Raw genomic sequence first — 16,765 nt, 5'->3', positions numbered from 1 at the left:
ATGGTCTGTTCAACATCAAATTCTAAATGAGGACTGCAGTGCATGGAGAGTAGAAAATGCTAGAGGAGGAGGGTAGAGAGGGGTTAGAAGCTGAGGGAGGGAAGGCAGAGCAGGATAAGGAATGTTGGAAGGAGGGGGCCTTACATATTTTGGATCTTTCTTAGTTATTCTATCTGGTTCAGAGGTGTTGGTCAGTCCTGTAAGCAGTTCTCATGCCTCTTGTGTTTAAGAATGCCCCATGATGCCCAATATCTGGTTGTGCAACTCTCGGGTGTAACAACAGCAACTTGCGCCTTTAATGCAGTAAAACGTCCCAAGGCATGTAAGAAGATATGCGGTTGGTTTTAAGGAGCGTCTTAAAGGAGGTGAGAGAGGCAGAGAGGTTTATGGAGGGAATTCCAGAGCTTAGGGCCTCGGCACCTGAAGGCACGGCCACCAGTGGTGGAGTGAAGAAAATCGGGGCTGTGCATGATGCCAGAATTGGAGGAGCGCAGAGATCTGAGGGTTGTAGGGTTGGAGGAGATTACAGAGATAGGGAGGGGTGAGGCCGTGGATGGATTTGAAAACAAGAATTTTTAAATCGAGGTGATGCCGGTCTGGGAGCCAATGTAGGTCGGCGAGCACAGGGGTGATGAGTGAACGGGACTTGGTGCAAGTTAGGATACGGGCAGCAGAGTATTGGATAAGCTCAAGTTTACAGAGGGTACAAAGTGGGAGGCCAGAGAGGAGAGTATTGGAATAGTTGAATCTAGAGGTAACAAAAGCATGGATAAGGGTTTCGGCATGGATGAGGGGCGGAGACGGGCAATGTTACGAGGTGGAAGTAACAATAGACTTACTTGTGATTGGAACTCTATACAAGTGAGAACCAGGTTGAATATAGAAAGTACAGAACAGAGTGAAAAAGGAAATAAGAGAATAGACTGGCGACTAACCTAAAAGGGAATCCAAAAATCTTCTGTAGGCATATAAATAATAAACGGGTAGTAAGAGGAGGGGTGGGGCCGATTAGGGACCAAAAAGGAGATCTACACATGGAGGCAAAGGGGATGGCCGAGGTACTAAATGAGTACTTTGCATCTGTGTTTACCAAGGAAGAAAATGCTGCCAAAGTCAGTAAAAGAGGAGGTAGTTGAGATGCTGGATGGGCTAAAAATTGACAAAGAAGAGGTACTAGAAAGGCTGGCTGTACTTAAAGTAGACAAGTCACCCGGTCCGGATGGGATGCATCCTAGGTTGCTGAGGGAAGTAATGGTGGAAGTTGCAGAGGTGCTGGCCAGAATCTTCCAATCCTCCTTAGATATGGAGGTGATGCTAGAGGCTGGAGAACTGCAAATATTATACCCATGTTCAAAAAGGGTGTAAGGATAAACCCAGCAACTATAGGCCAGTTAGTTCAACCTCAGTGGTGGGGAAGCTTTTAGAAACAATAATCTGGATCAAAATTAATAGTCACTTGGACCAGCGTGGATTAATAAAGGAAAGCCAAAGTTAAAGTCAAATCGTGTTTAACTAACCTGATAGTTTTTTGATGAGGTAACAGAGAGGTTTGATGTGTATATGGACTTTCAAAAGGTGTTTGATAAAGTACCACATAATAGGCTTGTCAACAAAACTGAAGCCCATGGAATAAAAGGGATAGTGGCAGCATGGATACAAATTTGGCTAAGTACTGGTGAACGGTTTTTTGGACTGGAGGAAGGTATACTGTGGTGTTCCCCAGGGGTCGGTACTAGGACCACTGCTTTTTTTGATATATATTAATAACCTGGACTTGGGTATACAGGGCACAATTTCAAAATTAGCAAATGACACAAAACCTGGAAGTGTAGTAAAGTGTGGAGGATAGTAAAAGACTTCAAGAGGACACAGTCAGGCCGGTGGAATGGGTGGACACATGGCAGAAGAAATTTAACGCAGAGAAGTGCAAAGTGATACATTTTGGCAGGAAAAATGAGGAGAGGCAACATAAACTAAAAGGTACAATTCTAAAGGGGATGCAGGAACATTTGTGCACAAATCTTTGAAGGTGGCAGGACAGGTTGAGAAAGCGGTTTAAAAAAAACATACGGGATCCTGGGCTTTATAAATAGAGGCATCGAGTACAAAAACAAGGAAGTCATGATGAACCTTTATAAAACACTGGTTCGGCCACAGCTGGAGTATTGTGTCCAGTTCTGGGCACCGCACTTTAGGGAAGATATTTGATAAAGTACCACATAATAGGCTTAGCGAGGGTGCAGAAGAGATTTACTAGAATGATTCCAGAGATGAGGGACTTTAGTTACGTGGATAGACTGGAGAAGCTGGAGGAGTTGTTCTTGGAGCAGAGAAGGTTGAGAGGAGATTTGATAGAGGTATTCAAAATCATGAAAGGTCTAGACAGAGTAGATGGAGAGAAACTGTTCCCATTGGCCGAAGGGTCAAGAACCAGAAGACATTGTTTTCAGGTGATTTGCAAAAGATCAAAAGGTGACATGAGGAAAAGCTTTTTTACAAAGTGAGTGGTTATGATCTGGAATGCACTGCCAGAGTGGGTGGTGGAGGCAGATTCAATCATGGCCTTCAAGAGGGAACTGGATAAATACTCGAAAGGAAAAAATCTGCAGGGCTATGAGGATAGGGCAGCTCTATGCAAGAGCAATCCAGAATGGCCCCCTTCCGTGCTGTAACCTTTCTATGATTTGATATGCACCTCTCCAATCTTTTAGTGGGTGGACTGATTACACTTTAGTGGACAGAGTAACAGTTATAATCAAAAGTTATTTACTTCCCTTAATTTCAAATCCTTTGTGAATAAGAAAAAAATAATAGACCATGCCACAACAGTTTATGGCAGATGAAGGAGCTATATTCCTCAACCAGGCATTGTTTATTGATCCTACCAAATACAAATATATTTGTAATCACTCCTTCTTTAATTGAGTCAGCTGATCAGACTGCAGGTGTGCTTTGTCATCTACCTGCAGCTTGATATTGTGTTACAATTCAGGCCTTTACAATGTAGGTTTCTTTCAATGTCTTCCACAATCAAGATGTATAATTCTTCAAGATCTAATCTTGCAGATATACTCTTGGCTGCCTGTATAACAATTAACCCAATTGTGTTAAGTTCTGTATTGGACCATACATAGGCTTGCATTATGCCTTCTGTCTCCTGTGAATCATGGAAATATAAAATGCAAGGCTAAAATTGTGCAATTTAAAAGTAATTAGTGATTATTCGTTTTCAGTTTAAACCAAACCAATGAAGCAAAAACTACAATGTCATACATTATTCGTTTGAATAATATATTGCAAGAAGTTAATTTTTATCTTCAAGTTACTCCTGTAGTCTTTAGAAAACGTTGGGTGATCCAACATAATCTTTTCCGTCAAAACTCAAAAGATCATAGAACAAACTGAAAGTCAAACTTATTTTTCTTCTCAGTAACCCATTGCTTATTTGGTTAGCCCTTCTGTCACACGGCTCCCCCAAGTGGATTCATAGATGATGGGCTCGATATTAGCAGGGCAGCGGGGGGTCGCCCACGCGCCTGGTGAAATCAGTGCGCTCCGCACGCGATTACAGGATAATTGGAGCCACTTACCTTTGCTTCCGGATTTCCCGCTGGTAAGCTGTGCGGCGGGTGGACTGCGCATGTGCAGTAAGGTCGGTCAGCTGGAGGAGCTCTATTTAAAGGGGCAGTCCACCAATGCTCCTCCTGCAGCAAACAACCAATGCTACACCATGGAGTACGCCAGAGGGAAGGCTGCCCCAAGATTTTCAGACTCTTCACTCCAGCTGCTACTGGATGGGGTGAGGAGGAGGAGGGGAGGAAGTGCCCTCCCTCCACCACAAAGAAGGCATGGCTGGAGGTGGCCGAGGAGGTCAGCAGCAGCGGCAATGTGGCACGAACCTGGGTCCAATGCCGGAAGAGATTTAATGATCTAACCAGATTAGGCAATGCGAGTATACTTACGCATTCTCCCACACTCCGTCTTCCACATCACCTCCACCACCACACAACCCCTTCTGCACTGCCACCACAACGCTCTCGCATCACTCCTCACATCCACTCAACTATCATCCTCACCTTGCCTGCACGTACTCACTGCCCCTGTCCCCATTCGCACACTACCACGCAACCCAATCCTCATACAATATCATGGCTATGTTGCACACGCACCCTCCCATGCATCTCCCTCATGCTCAACCCCACCCACACCAATGCACGCAGCGGCTCACCATGCAACCATCACTCAATCACGCCTCTGTTTTGCCTTGATAGGAGAAGAGATGCCAGAATGCCCGGGAGAGGGCACGGACCGAAGGGGGCCCGCCACACCAGGTGGTCCTAACGGACGCTGAGCATCAGGCGTTGGACATCAGCCGCACGCTGGAGTGCCTGTCCGTGGCGGATGCCGAGGCTGGGATTGCACAAACGGCCGGTGACAGAAAGCTAACACTCAGCACTCATGATCTTAGCATCACTTGGCATCTGCAGCACCTCAACATCTGTTCACATGCCTAATATTGCTTTCTGTTCTCTTGCAGGGCCACCTGCGAGCTCTGTGAGCGTGGAGGGCGATTCCTCAGAGGACCTGCCGGTCTCTGAGGGTCCATTGTCACATCTGAGCCATGCATCCACCAGCGCAGATACATACACCTCGGTGGGTGTCCGTCCTCACTTAGTTGGGCTTGCACATGTCACCACGCACGTGTGAGCACGAGCAGACCCTGGTGGCGGGGCAGCCGTGGAGAGTCCGCGTCGGTGGGAGCACTCTTCTCCAGGCTCTGCTCAGCTGGACCCAGATGCTGAACCCTGGGGGCCAGCCATGAATAGGAGAGTCATCGAGGGGCAGCAGCACATTGCCGAGGTGCTGGAACAGGTGCCACGCGCGCTCTCCACAATCGCGCAGAGGATGGAGGAGTCCAACTCCTGCACGAGGGGAATGGTGGCACAGGTACAGGAGGGTATCTCCGAGATAGTGTCGCAGGGATGTGAAGGCATCTCTGAGATAGTGTCACGGTAGGTGCGGGAATGTCTGCAGTGGGGGAAAGGCTAGCCTCCCTCGAGCGTCAAGCACAGCTCAACAATGAGTCCATTCAGGCCCTGACAACGGCCGTTTGGATTCAGGGTGGGCAACATTCTGCCACCTTGAACAGGCTGACAGATACTTTACAGGTGGCATTCGAAGGCCTCACACAAGTCCTCCAAACTGCTGTCCAGCAGGGTGGAAGGAGTGATGTGGGCCTGGGCCACGAGAGGGATGATGGTGAAAGGGGACATGGAAGTGGGGACGCCACTCAAAGCGCTCCCACGTCTCACCCGTTGTCCCCCTCTCCACCAGTATCCGCAATGCTGCCCCCTCTCCAGGTGGCCGAGTCTGCCCCTGCACAGGTGCAGGTGGAGCAGTCTTTGGAGGGGCCCTCACGGGCACCCACACCCAGAGGGCGTCGGCCCAAAGCATCTCATCGGTCAGGGCATGGAAAAGAGCAACCTGCCACTACCTCTGCTGAAGCCACAGGGGTAGCGCCACGTAGGGGTTCCCGTAAACGTAAGGCGAAGGTTTTGTGAGCACAAAGGGAATGCACAAGGGTGTCTGACAATTTGTCATGTTTTTCATTTGTCATGTTTTTCATTTGTCATGTTTTTCATTTGTTTTGTTTTACATGCACAATAAATATTATTATTATCACCACTACTGCCACGTCTTGCCCATTCTTGACTGACTTGTGGAATAGGTCCCTTTCATGGGGTTCACCATGAACACGCACACTTGATGCCACCCATTGTGTCACTGCAGAGTGGATGTAGTTGTATTTGCAGGGCTTTTTTGTGCAGACGACTGAGAGACGCCAGCAATGTCCCCTTGGCACCCTGGAAGGATGCGGAGGAGAAGTTGTTGAGGGCAGTGGTGACTTTGACAGCGACAGGTAAGAAGATGGTACTCGGGCCAGCCGGCAGCAGCTCGGCATGAAGGAGGCTGCAGATGTCCATGACTACATGTCGAGTGACTCTGAGCCTCCTTGTGCACTGCTGCTCAGAGAGGTCTAGGAAGCTGAGCCTCGGTCTGTGGACCTTATTGCGAGGGTAGTGCCCTCTGCGACGCATCTCTCTCTGCGGTTGCCCTCCCTCCTGCCATGCAGGTGGATGTGTCACAGTACTGTGTTGTGGGGCTCCACGTGTCAGAGGTGGACGGCGAGGCAGGTGATGCTGTTCGCCCTCTGAGGAGGTCATGACTGCAGCTAAGGCGGCCCACATCCAGAAGTTTGAGGGGGTCCGCAAGGTAGGTAAACGTGTCTGGACACCGGGGTAAGTGTGCAAGTTTATGCATTTAATTGTTAGGAGGAGGGTGGTGGAGGCCAAACTTTGTCCAAAGTGACAGTGGCCTCCTGCAATGGGTGAGGGTCTTCCCCGCCCCCCCCCCCTGTCAAATGGACCTTTGCAGCTGCCACAGGCTGGTGGCTGCAACACGTCCGTTTGAACCGGGAGTGTTTCCCCCAGTACGGGAAACAACCTGAAGTACCTGTTCAAGTACTTTAAGTGGCACCCCGCCGGCAGTCCCACATGCGGGGGCTGTGCGCGCATGTGAGCGCGTCACTGGGGACCCGGAAATGGGGCAGGTTGGAGCCGGGCTCCGGACCCGCCCCGGGAATCCCCGATTTTCGCAGCTCCCCCCCGCCCCCCCCCCCCCCCCCCCACGCACCCGATCGCAGGTGCAAAAAAACCCGATATCTCTAATAACCACATTAAGGTTCTTTTACATTTTTTTTCCTTTTAAATCATTCAAACTTAAATATCAAATTTCTTGTCCGTTGAGGTACAAAACAATAAGCATAACAGATATGACCCTACATTTCCTTACATTGTCTTTTTCATACTAGTGGCACTAACCTTTCACACTTAACAATCACAAACCACAATTAAGTCTGCAGGTCTATATGTACTGATACTATGATGATGTTTAATGACCATAACTGCTAGCATTTGTATATAACAATTAGCTTATCAAATCTGTATTCCTAAGTAAATCCAAGATGAAAGCACGTTTTCTGGTTCTTGTAGGCAATCCGGTGTCTGTTAGCCATTTCTAAATATGGGCCTAGATTTTTGGGCACTCATACCAGTTGTGCTGCTGCAGAATAGATGCAGGCCGATTGAAAATTAGCACTCAATTCTTTCTGCCAGTGATTTTTTTTGGTGTGTGCTGCATAGCTTCATGTCACAGCCTCATTGTAGACAACCTGTGATATCGGTAAGGAATTGGTTTGGAGGTAGGAGACAGAGTAGGGATAATGGGTATGTACTCCAATTGGCAGGATGTGACTAGTGGTGTCCCCCAGGAATCTGTCCTGGGGCCTCAGCTTTTCACTATATTTATCAATGACTTAGATGAAGGAATAGCGAGTCGTTTATCTAAGTTTGCTGACAACACTAAGTTGGGTGGCACAGTAAGTAGTGTAGATGGGAGCAGAAAGTTGCAAAGGACATTGATAGATTAAGTGAGTGGGAAAAAGTGTGGCAGATGGAGTTCAAACTAATTAAAAAGGCCAATGGAATGTTAGGGGTGGAAGTTAAGCTACAGTTGTATAAAGCTCTTGTTAAACCGTATCTGGAGTACTGCGTTCAGTTCTCTGTACCGCACCTCAGGAAGGATATATTTGCCTTGGAGGGGGTGCAGCACGGATTCACCAAAATGATACCAGGGCCTTGTAGCAGCCGCCTCCTCCCTCCAAATTGGGCCTGGTGCTACCTGCTGACCGCCTTGGTCTAGGCCAAGGCCTTCAGTGGGAGTCTTGATGCAATCTTTAGGGCACTTCTGCCCCTTCTAGGACCCTTGCCACCTTTTCTGATATTGCAATGGCATCCTTGCTGCAGCACTGTCAGAATTTTGTGCTCTTGCACTGGCAAGTTTCCTCTTGGCAGCAGGAATCCCGCTGGAAGTGCACCATGCATTTGAAATTACCTCGACCCAGGAAAGTGGGTTGGGATGAGGCAGATCGGGGTGTGGGGGGGCGGATGTCCCGCTCAACTGGAACTCTGCCCCAAAGAAGAGAATTCTAGCATTGATGTCTTGAAATACTGTTAATAAGAACTGAGGAAAAATTAGTTCCTTGACAATCAAACAGACACAGGTTTGTGACTGAATATCAACTACAATTCCTGCAGAATTTTAACTGTAATGCAGAAACATTATAGCCTCTTGAAATTTATGAAATTACAACATTATGCGGTCACCGCCAAATATGAATGTGAACACACATGAAGGATGAAATACATTTTGTAAAGAAATGAGGAATCGAACAGCACAGTGGGTTAGAGCACTGTCCTTTCACCTGCAGGTCCAAGGTTTGATCACTGAAAATACGAGGTGTTAGAGTTCTAAGTGCCATGCTTGATTGGTCTCAGTCCATCATATTGCAGCACATAACTCCAGAAATTTCTTTCCAGGGGGTCATAAAAATGTCTGGTGTCGAATACAGCTAGTGTGATGTTAGGTCTTAACTACATTTGGATCAAGGCATTGTTATAACTGTTTAGAGGAAGCTTTACCCTGCATCTAATTTATACTGGGTATAAACAGAAAAAAAGTTCTATTCTATAGTACTGCTATTTCATTCTTTGGATAATTTTACAAATTGGAAAGGACAGAAATTACTGTGTAAATCAAGCATTAAACTTCCTCAATTACAAAAACAGACTTTGTACTCATCTCCTTCCCGTGCATGTTTTTACTGTGATGTGAGCTAGATGAAATAAATAGAATCAGACATCCAGTGGAGTAGGTCAAATTCTGTTTACTCCAGAATTGGGGCTCATGCTTTGTTAAATCTGTAAATAAGGCAATCATATCAAAATCCTCATTCACTGAAGTGCCGTATCTATAAAAGATCTTGTTTTGTGTTGCCCATTATCTAAGATTAGTTTTACATGATGGCAATAAATATTTGAGGATTAGACTGCTGTTTTGGCACCTATGTGGAAAGATTTAAATGGCATTGGTTTCCTGCACTATTTAAGAGTTTACTTTTTAAAAAAAATACATCTTCATATCACTTCCAAAAGATCTAGCACTCAAATTGTAATGCTATCTGGGTACATTTGTTTTAAATTTAAATTGTAAGTCTGCTGCCAAAGTGTTCAAGGGTAATTATTAACTTACTTCCATTTTAGAATCTATTCAGATTGAATGCAAATCATGCAGAACAAGTCATTGATTTACTAAAATATTTCAGTTTATGATTTACTCTTCCGACAGGCCGAGTCTGAATTACAGAGGGTCACAATGGATGCCACTCGAATTTCGCGACAGCTGGAAGAAACCATTGATGATTTTGAAGATGAAAAAATTAAGGATATTAAGGTAAACTGATTGTAGTATATAAAAATATTTCTTCCTCATTTGTTCATCCTGCACAAACAATAAAGATTTAGGTCATTATCCTAAAGGGGAAATCCTGGGGCAATGTCTCCTTTAAGAATCTCATATCCTGACTGATCACTGATCCGGCGGGGAGTGGACCTGGGAGGAGCACCAGAGCAGCGCCAAGTTTAAAAGCAGCGAGGAGGCTTCCAGAACCGGTGGGGAGCGGACCTGGGAGGAGCACCAGAGCAGCGACGAGGCAGTGGAGAGGCCTACACTGAGACCCTCACTGAGACCAGCAGCGGAGTTCCAGAGATGACATCACCAGTGAAAAAGTGATGTGGCGCAGGGGAGGCAGCTTATTGGTAAGTAGGTTCAGGTGAGTATTTCTGCTATTCTACAGTGCAGTAACTAAAGTAAAAAGAAAGGCAAGGTCTGTAGGTCTTATAGTGTAGGGGGTGGTGGTGTGTGTCAGCTTCACCTCTGACTTCTGAGCGGTTCGAATCACTCCCACTCCCTTGGTTCTAGACCTTGGACTTATTTGGGGGTTGTGTCAAAAAGTACAGCAGACAACTGGTTTTGGTGCAAGAAAAACTGGGTTTATTGAAGTCACAAATGAACTTATAACATTAGGATTACACTGAGATTATACAGACCTACAAAAGTACACTTAGTTAAGAATGGGGAACACACAGCATAACGAGGGAAAATCACGCTCCTAATCCCCTTACCCTTGTCCCACCCCCAAAACCTAACTAAATTGAACTAGGAGAGGTCAGGGATCATGCTCACCAACCAGGGTTCCTTGACAGTTCAAAATCCAGCCAAGTAAGCCAGTTGCAGTTTTGGGGTACGCTTTTTGTGTCCTTTGGGGCCTGCCGTCCCCACATGGTCCTGGTCTGTGGAATCTGCGAAGGTTCTTCAGTTGGGTGGAGTCCGCTGATGCGGTAATGCACGGTTGTGGGCGGTCGATCTTCGTGTAGGGCTGCGGTTGCGGCCTTGTTGTCTTCGGTTGAGCCTGCCACACCGTGCCCCTCGCTGTGATGTTGCCTACGAACCTCCGGATCTCCTTCCTCCGCTTGGCTCAGCTATATCTCCCTGCTTAAACTCTGCTTAAAACTGCTTAAAACCTGCCCCCTTCGTAACTGGTGGCCCAGTTATACTGTTTTTTGAATTTCTTATCTGAGCGCCAAATCAAGGTTAGTTCTTTGTCTGATTTAGGTGGGCTTCTTCAGGTGATTATAGTTTTTCACCTTAACTGGTTTTGGGGCGGTTGTCTCGTTTTTAATGGGCTTGCATAATGTTTATCGTTGCCTTCCTGCCCCCTTAACTAGTCTTGAACTGAAAGCCATTGTATATGTGAAGTCTTGATGGGCTTGCATAATTGCTCCATTGTTGCCTTCCTGCCTTCGTAACTATTAGTGATTATTTATGCAAGGTTTTGATGGGCTTTAGTTTTGTATAAGATGAAGTCGTTCTCTGGGTTGATTGTTTTAAAGGGAAGAATACGTATTCTGTCTCCTCTCGTTGTCTGGTTTCAGGCAACAATCCACACTGCACCCAACAAGCCCGGGCATGTCAAGTCCCAGGCCCTCATGGGCCTAACCTCCTGTCTGCAGGGTTCCATGTTTAACCCAGCAGTTGGGTCCTCTGCCATAAAAGTCCAAAAGTCATATCCTCGTCGTTGATATGAAAAATGTGGGAATTTTGAAAACCCTTCAATAGCAAATAGCATTTTTTTAGTGAATCAATGTCCCTAGTGTAGTTAACATTCTCTAAATTAAGAGTAATTTAAAGGAGTAAACTCCTTAAAGGGAGTAACTAACGAGCTTAATCTAAGGCAAGCCATGGCAGCAGAGCTCGCACCCGTGATATGCTCCTCCTGCACTATGTGGGAAGTCATGGACACTACTGGTGTCCCTGGCGACCATGCGTGCAGGAAGTGCGTCCAACTGTAGCTACTGGCTAACCGCATTTCGGAGCTGGAGCTGCGGGTGGATTCACTGTGGAGCATCCGCGATGCTGAGATTATCATGGATAGCACGTTCAGTGAAGTGGTCACACTGCAGGTAAAGATTATGCAGGCAGAGCAGGAGTCCCCCGGGGCCATCTCCCTCTCAAACAGATATTCCGCTTTGGATATTGTTGGGGGAGATGGCTTATCAGGGGAATGCAGAAAGAGCCAAGACTGTGGCACCACGAGTGACTCAGCTGCACAGAAGAGGAGGAAAAAGAATGGAGAGCAATAGTGATAGGGGATTCCATCGTAAGGGGAACAGATAAGCGTTTCTGCGGCCGCAGACATGACTCCAGGATGGTATGTTGCCTCCCTGGTGCTAGGGTCAAGGATGTCATGGAGTGGCTGCAGGACATTCTGAAGGGGGAGGGTAAACAGCCAGAGGTCGTGCTCCATATCGGTACCAACGACATCGGTTTTAAAAAAAAGGGATGAGGTCCTGCAAGCAGAATATAGAGAGGTAGGAAATAAATTAAAAAGCAGGACCTCTAAGGTAGTAATCTCAGGATTACTCCCAGTGCCATGTGCTAGCGAGAGCAGAAATAGGAGAAAAACCAGATGAATGCGTGGCTTGAGAGATGGTGTAGGAGGGAGGGGTTTAAATTCCTGAGGCATTGGGAAAGGCAGGACCTGTACAAGCTGGACAGGTTGCACCCAAGCAGAACCGGGACCAATATCCTTGCAGGGGCAATTGCTAGTTCTGTTGGGGAGGGTTTAAACTAGTATGGCAGGGGGATGGGAACCAAAGGACAGGTACAGATAGCACAAATTCAGACCAGGAAATGGGAAGTAGAAAAGCAGTTAGTGATGTAGTTAGCGATTCAAAGGCAAAAGAAGCAAAGGTCACAGTGTTCAGCAAAGGAATTTGATGGGGTTAAAGGGTATATACTTCAATGCAAGGAGTATTACAAACAAAGCAAATGAGCTAAGGGCACAGATAGACACATGGTAGCATGATTTCATTGCTATAACAGAAACCTGGCTTAAAGAGGGGGATAATTGGCAGCTCAATATCCCTGGATATAGAGTTTTCAGGTAGGATAGAGTGGGTGATTTTAAAAAAAAAGGAGGGGGGCTATCATTATTGGTTAAAGAATCAATTACAGTTGTGAGAAGGGATGATATGCTAAATGGATCATCAATCGAGGCCATATGGGTTGAGCTAAGAAATAAAAAAGGGGCAGTCACACTACTAGGAATGTACTATGGACCCCTGAATAGCGAAAGGAAGATAGAAGAACAAATATGTACGCAAATTTCTGAGTGCAAAAATAAGAGGGCAATAATAGTAGGGGACTTCAACCACCCTAACATCAACTGGGATTCAAACAGTGAGAGGGGCAGAGAGGACGCAAAATTCTTGATCGGTGTCGAGGAGAACTTTTTTAGCCAGTACGTGACAAGCCCAACAAGAGGGGATGCAATTCTAGATTTAGTCCTGGGAAATGAAGATGGGCAAGTGGGTGAAGTGACAGTGGGTGACCATATTGGGGATAGTGACCACAATTCAGTTAGTTTTAGCATTATTATGGAAAAGGACAGAGTTAAACGTTTTAAATTGGGGGAAGGCAAATTTTACAGAACTAAGAGGTGATTTGGCTGAATGGAAAGGACACAACCACTTGAGGAGAAATCAGTGGCAAGCCAGTGGGAGGCACTAAAAAGTGAAATTCTACGGGTACAATGCAGACACGTCCCCTCAAAGAAAAAGGGTGGCACTGCCAAATTTAGAGCCCCCTGGTTGTCTAGAAGTATACGGGGCAAGATAAAGCAGAAAAAGAAAGCTTATGACTGTCACAGAAAACTAAATACTGCAGAAAGCCTAGAGAAGTACAGAAAGTACAGGGATGACGTAAAAAAGGAAATAAGGAAAGCAAAGAGAGGGCATGAAAAAATATTAGCTAGTAAGATTAAAGAAAACCCAAAGATGTTTTATCAGTACATTAAGAACAAGAGGATAGCTAAGGAAAAGGTGGGACCTATCAGGGATGATAAGGGTAACTTGTGTGTAGAAGCAGGGGATGTGGGTAGGGTTTTAAATGAATATTTTGTCTCCGTATTCACAAAGGAAAGGGATGATCCGGACGTAGTAGTTAAAGATGAGAGGTGTGAAATATTGGATAAGGTAAACCTAATGAGAGAGGAAGTACTAGAAGGATTGGAATCCTTGAAAGTTGATAAGTCACCAGGGCCAGATGGATTGTTTCCTAGACTATTGAAGGAAGCCAGGGAGGAAATAGCAGATGCTCTGAGGATCATTTTCCAATCCTCACTAGATATAGGGGAGGTACCGGAGGACTGGAAGACTGCAAACGTAGTACCATTGTTTAAAAAGGATACGAGGGAAAGGCCGAACAATTATAGGCCGGTCTGTCTTTCCTCGGTGGTGGGCAAACTATTAGAATCAATACTGAGAGATAGGTAAACTGTCACTTGGAAAGGCATGGTTTATTCAGGGATAGTCAGCATGGATTTGTTCAGGGAAGGTCCTGCCTTACAAATCTGATTGAATTCTTTGAGGAAGTGAGTAGGAGGATTGATGAGGGTAGTGCAGTGGATGTTGTCTACATGGAATTTAGTAAGGCATTTGACAAGGTCCCACATGGCAGACTGGTCAGAAAGGTAAAAGCCCATGGAATACAGGGAAATGTGGCAAATTGTATCCAAAATTGGCTCAGTAACAGGAAACAAAGGGCAAAAGTCGATGGATATCTTTGCGAATGGAAATCCATTTCCATTGGTGTGCCACAGGGCTCAGTGTTGGGTCCCTTGCTGTTTGTGGTATAGATTAATGATCTGAACTTGAATGTAGGGGGCATGATTGACAAATTTGCAGACGACACAAAAATTGGCCGTGTAGTTGATAGTGAAGAGGATAGCTGTAGACTCCAAGAAGATATCAATGGGTTGGTGGAATGGGCAGAAAAGTGGCAAATGGAGTTCAACCCGGAGAAGTGTGAGGTAATGCACTTAGGGAGGGCAAACAGTAAAAGGGAATATATTGAGAGGGGTAGAGGAAGTGAGCGACCTTGGAGTGCATGTGCACAGGTCCCTGAAGGTGGCAGTACAAGTAGATAAGGTTGTGAAGAAGGCATACGGAATGCTGTCTGTTATTAGCCGAGGTATAGAATATAAAAGTAGGGATGTAATGATGGAACAGTATAAAATGCTGGTAAGGCCACACCTGGAGTATTGTACGCAGTTCTGGTCACCACATTACAGGAAGGACGTAATTGCTCTGGAGAGAGTGCAGAGAAGATTTACAAGAATGTTTCCAGGACTTGAAAATTGCAGCTACGAGGAGAGATTGGATAGGCTGGGGTTGTTTTCTTTGGAGCAGAGGAGGCTGAGGGGTGACTTGATTGAGGTGTACAAAGTTATGAGGGGCCCAGATAGAGTAGACAGGAAGTACCTGTTTCCTCTAGCGGGGAGTTCAAGAACTAGAGGACATAGATTTAAGCTGATTTGCGGAAGGATTAGAAGGACATGAGGAAAACTTTTTTACCCAGAGGGCGGTGGGTATATAGAATTCGCTGCGTACCTGGACCTGCACCTAAAGTGCTGTAAGCTCCAGGGCTCTGGACCGGGTGCTAGAAGGTGGGATTGGAATGGGCATCTGGTTGTTCCTCGAGCCGGCGCGGACACGATGCGCCGAATAGCCCCCTTCTGTGTTGTATCTTTTCTATGGTTCTATCATCTGCTCCACTGCATAAGAGATCCTGTTCTAGGTAATTAATTCCTGGCATGTACCAGTCAATGCCAGAATAACGGCAATAAATATCAAGCACATTAAGCTCTACTGAACCTCACTCTCCTTTGCTAAAACTGCCCACTTCTCGAAGGATAATTCTGGAGGATAAAGATAACCCCAGATTCCTTTTCTCCGCTACCAGCTGCCTCTTTAAACCCCTCTCCTTTTCCCCCTGAACTCTCATCCCTAACAAGTGGAAGGAGTTCATGGATTTTTTTTGTCACTTAAGGTAGAGACCATCCATTCAACTGCCTCTCCCTTGCCCGCCAAACCAAACGTTCACCCCCTAGTTCCCTCTATGCTAGCCCTGAACGCCCGATTCTCTAGTTTCTCAACCATCTCCCCTTCCCCAGTCGAAGCTCCTCTCATCCATGAGACCTACACCATCCACCCTCAACCTCATTCACATTAAACATCTGACCACTCAATTTGCCTTCCTGTACCCCATGCTAGCTGACATTGCAAATTGTTCCTTTTCCTCTTTTTTTAAAAAAAGCCATTCTTGATCCCACTGTCCTAGCAAACTACCTCCCTTTCCTAGTCAACGTAATTGAATACATTGTTTTCTCCCTGATTTGTGCCCATCTCTCCTGTAACTCCATTCGAATCCCTCCAATCAGATTTCTCCCCCTCTCACACCAAAACAGTCCTACCCAAAGTCACGAATGGCATTCTCAATGACTGTGACCGTGGTGATTATCTCTCCTTGTTCTGCTTGACCTTTCTTTAGTCTTCGACAAGGTTTACCATGCCATCCCCTTCAGCTCCCATTACAAACCAAATACCCTGCCAACTCCATTGCCCTCCCAGGTCGTTGTCTCAGGCTGAACCAGACTGTTCTCAACCTTCAGACTCAAATGACCCCAATATCCTCCTGGGAATCTTCCGTAAACGTCAGCTCACCCAAAACATTGCTCCCCGAACCCTGACCCTCACCATGTCCTCACTTACCGATGTTGGGTCCGATCCCTCATCCCTCAATTTAAAATTCTCATCCTTGTATTTAAATCCCTCTAGAGCCTTGCCCCTCCCTATCTTTCTAACCTCATTCAGCCCTATAAACCTCCCTTCCCCAGAACTCTATTGCGCTGACTCTGCCCACTTGTGCCTTTCCCCGGCCATGCCTTCAACCTCGGCCATGCTTTCAACCTCTTAAGCCTCACGCTGGCATTCCGTCCTAAACTCCACTGTCTCTCCATAACCCTCCCTTCCTTTAAGATCCTCTTTAAAACCCATCTCTTTGATAAAGCTTTTGATAACACCTTCTAATAGCTCCTTTGGCTCAGCATCCATTTTTTCCCTTTATTCCTCTATGAATCACCTTGGGACATTTTCTTGTTTATTTCTTAGAGATTATTTGCTTAAATCAAATTTTGACCACTGCTAATGTCCTCAGACAATAAAGAGCTGGAATCAGCTCTAAATAATCCTTGAATGAAGATGCCACACCACTGTTGGTAAACTTCTGCATTATGAAGGACTTACCTCAATGCACCTACTCAAATGTAGCTTTTCAGTTAATTGTTCTGAAGCCCAACAGCTCAGTCTTTGATACTGGAAATTTCATCTGCATCTATTTCAGCCAGGCCATTCAGAGGTTAAGATTTTCTGACTTAGAGGAGGAAGAAGCAGCTTTTTAACACTTA

General features: G+C 46.0%; 1 protein-coding gene across 1 annotated transcript in view; it reads left to right on the top strand.

The window, feature by feature from the left end:
* cibar1 (CBY1 interacting BAR domain containing 1) overlaps positions 1-16,765 on the top strand; it is a 65,066-nt gene that overhangs the window by 23,724 nt on the left and 24,577 nt on the right. Inside the window, exons 5-6 of the mRNA XM_067979347.1 lie at positions 8,117-8,122; positions 9,247-9,351. Of these exons, the coding sequence (XP_067835448.1) occupies positions 8,117-8,122; positions 9,247-9,351 (111 nt within the window). The remainder of the gene's footprint in view (positions 1-8,116; positions 8,123-9,246; positions 9,352-16,765) is intronic.

This window comes from Heptranchias perlo, chromosome 3 (assembly GCF_035084215.1).
Source record: "Heptranchias perlo isolate sHepPer1 chromosome 3, sHepPer1.hap1, whole genome shotgun sequence".
Taxonomy (NCBI): domain Eukaryota; kingdom Metazoa; phylum Chordata; class Chondrichthyes; order Hexanchiformes; family Hexanchidae; genus Heptranchias; species Heptranchias perlo.
The sequence above is the reverse complement of the archived record's forward strand: the minus strand, read 5'-3'. Positions and strand labels throughout refer to the sequence as shown.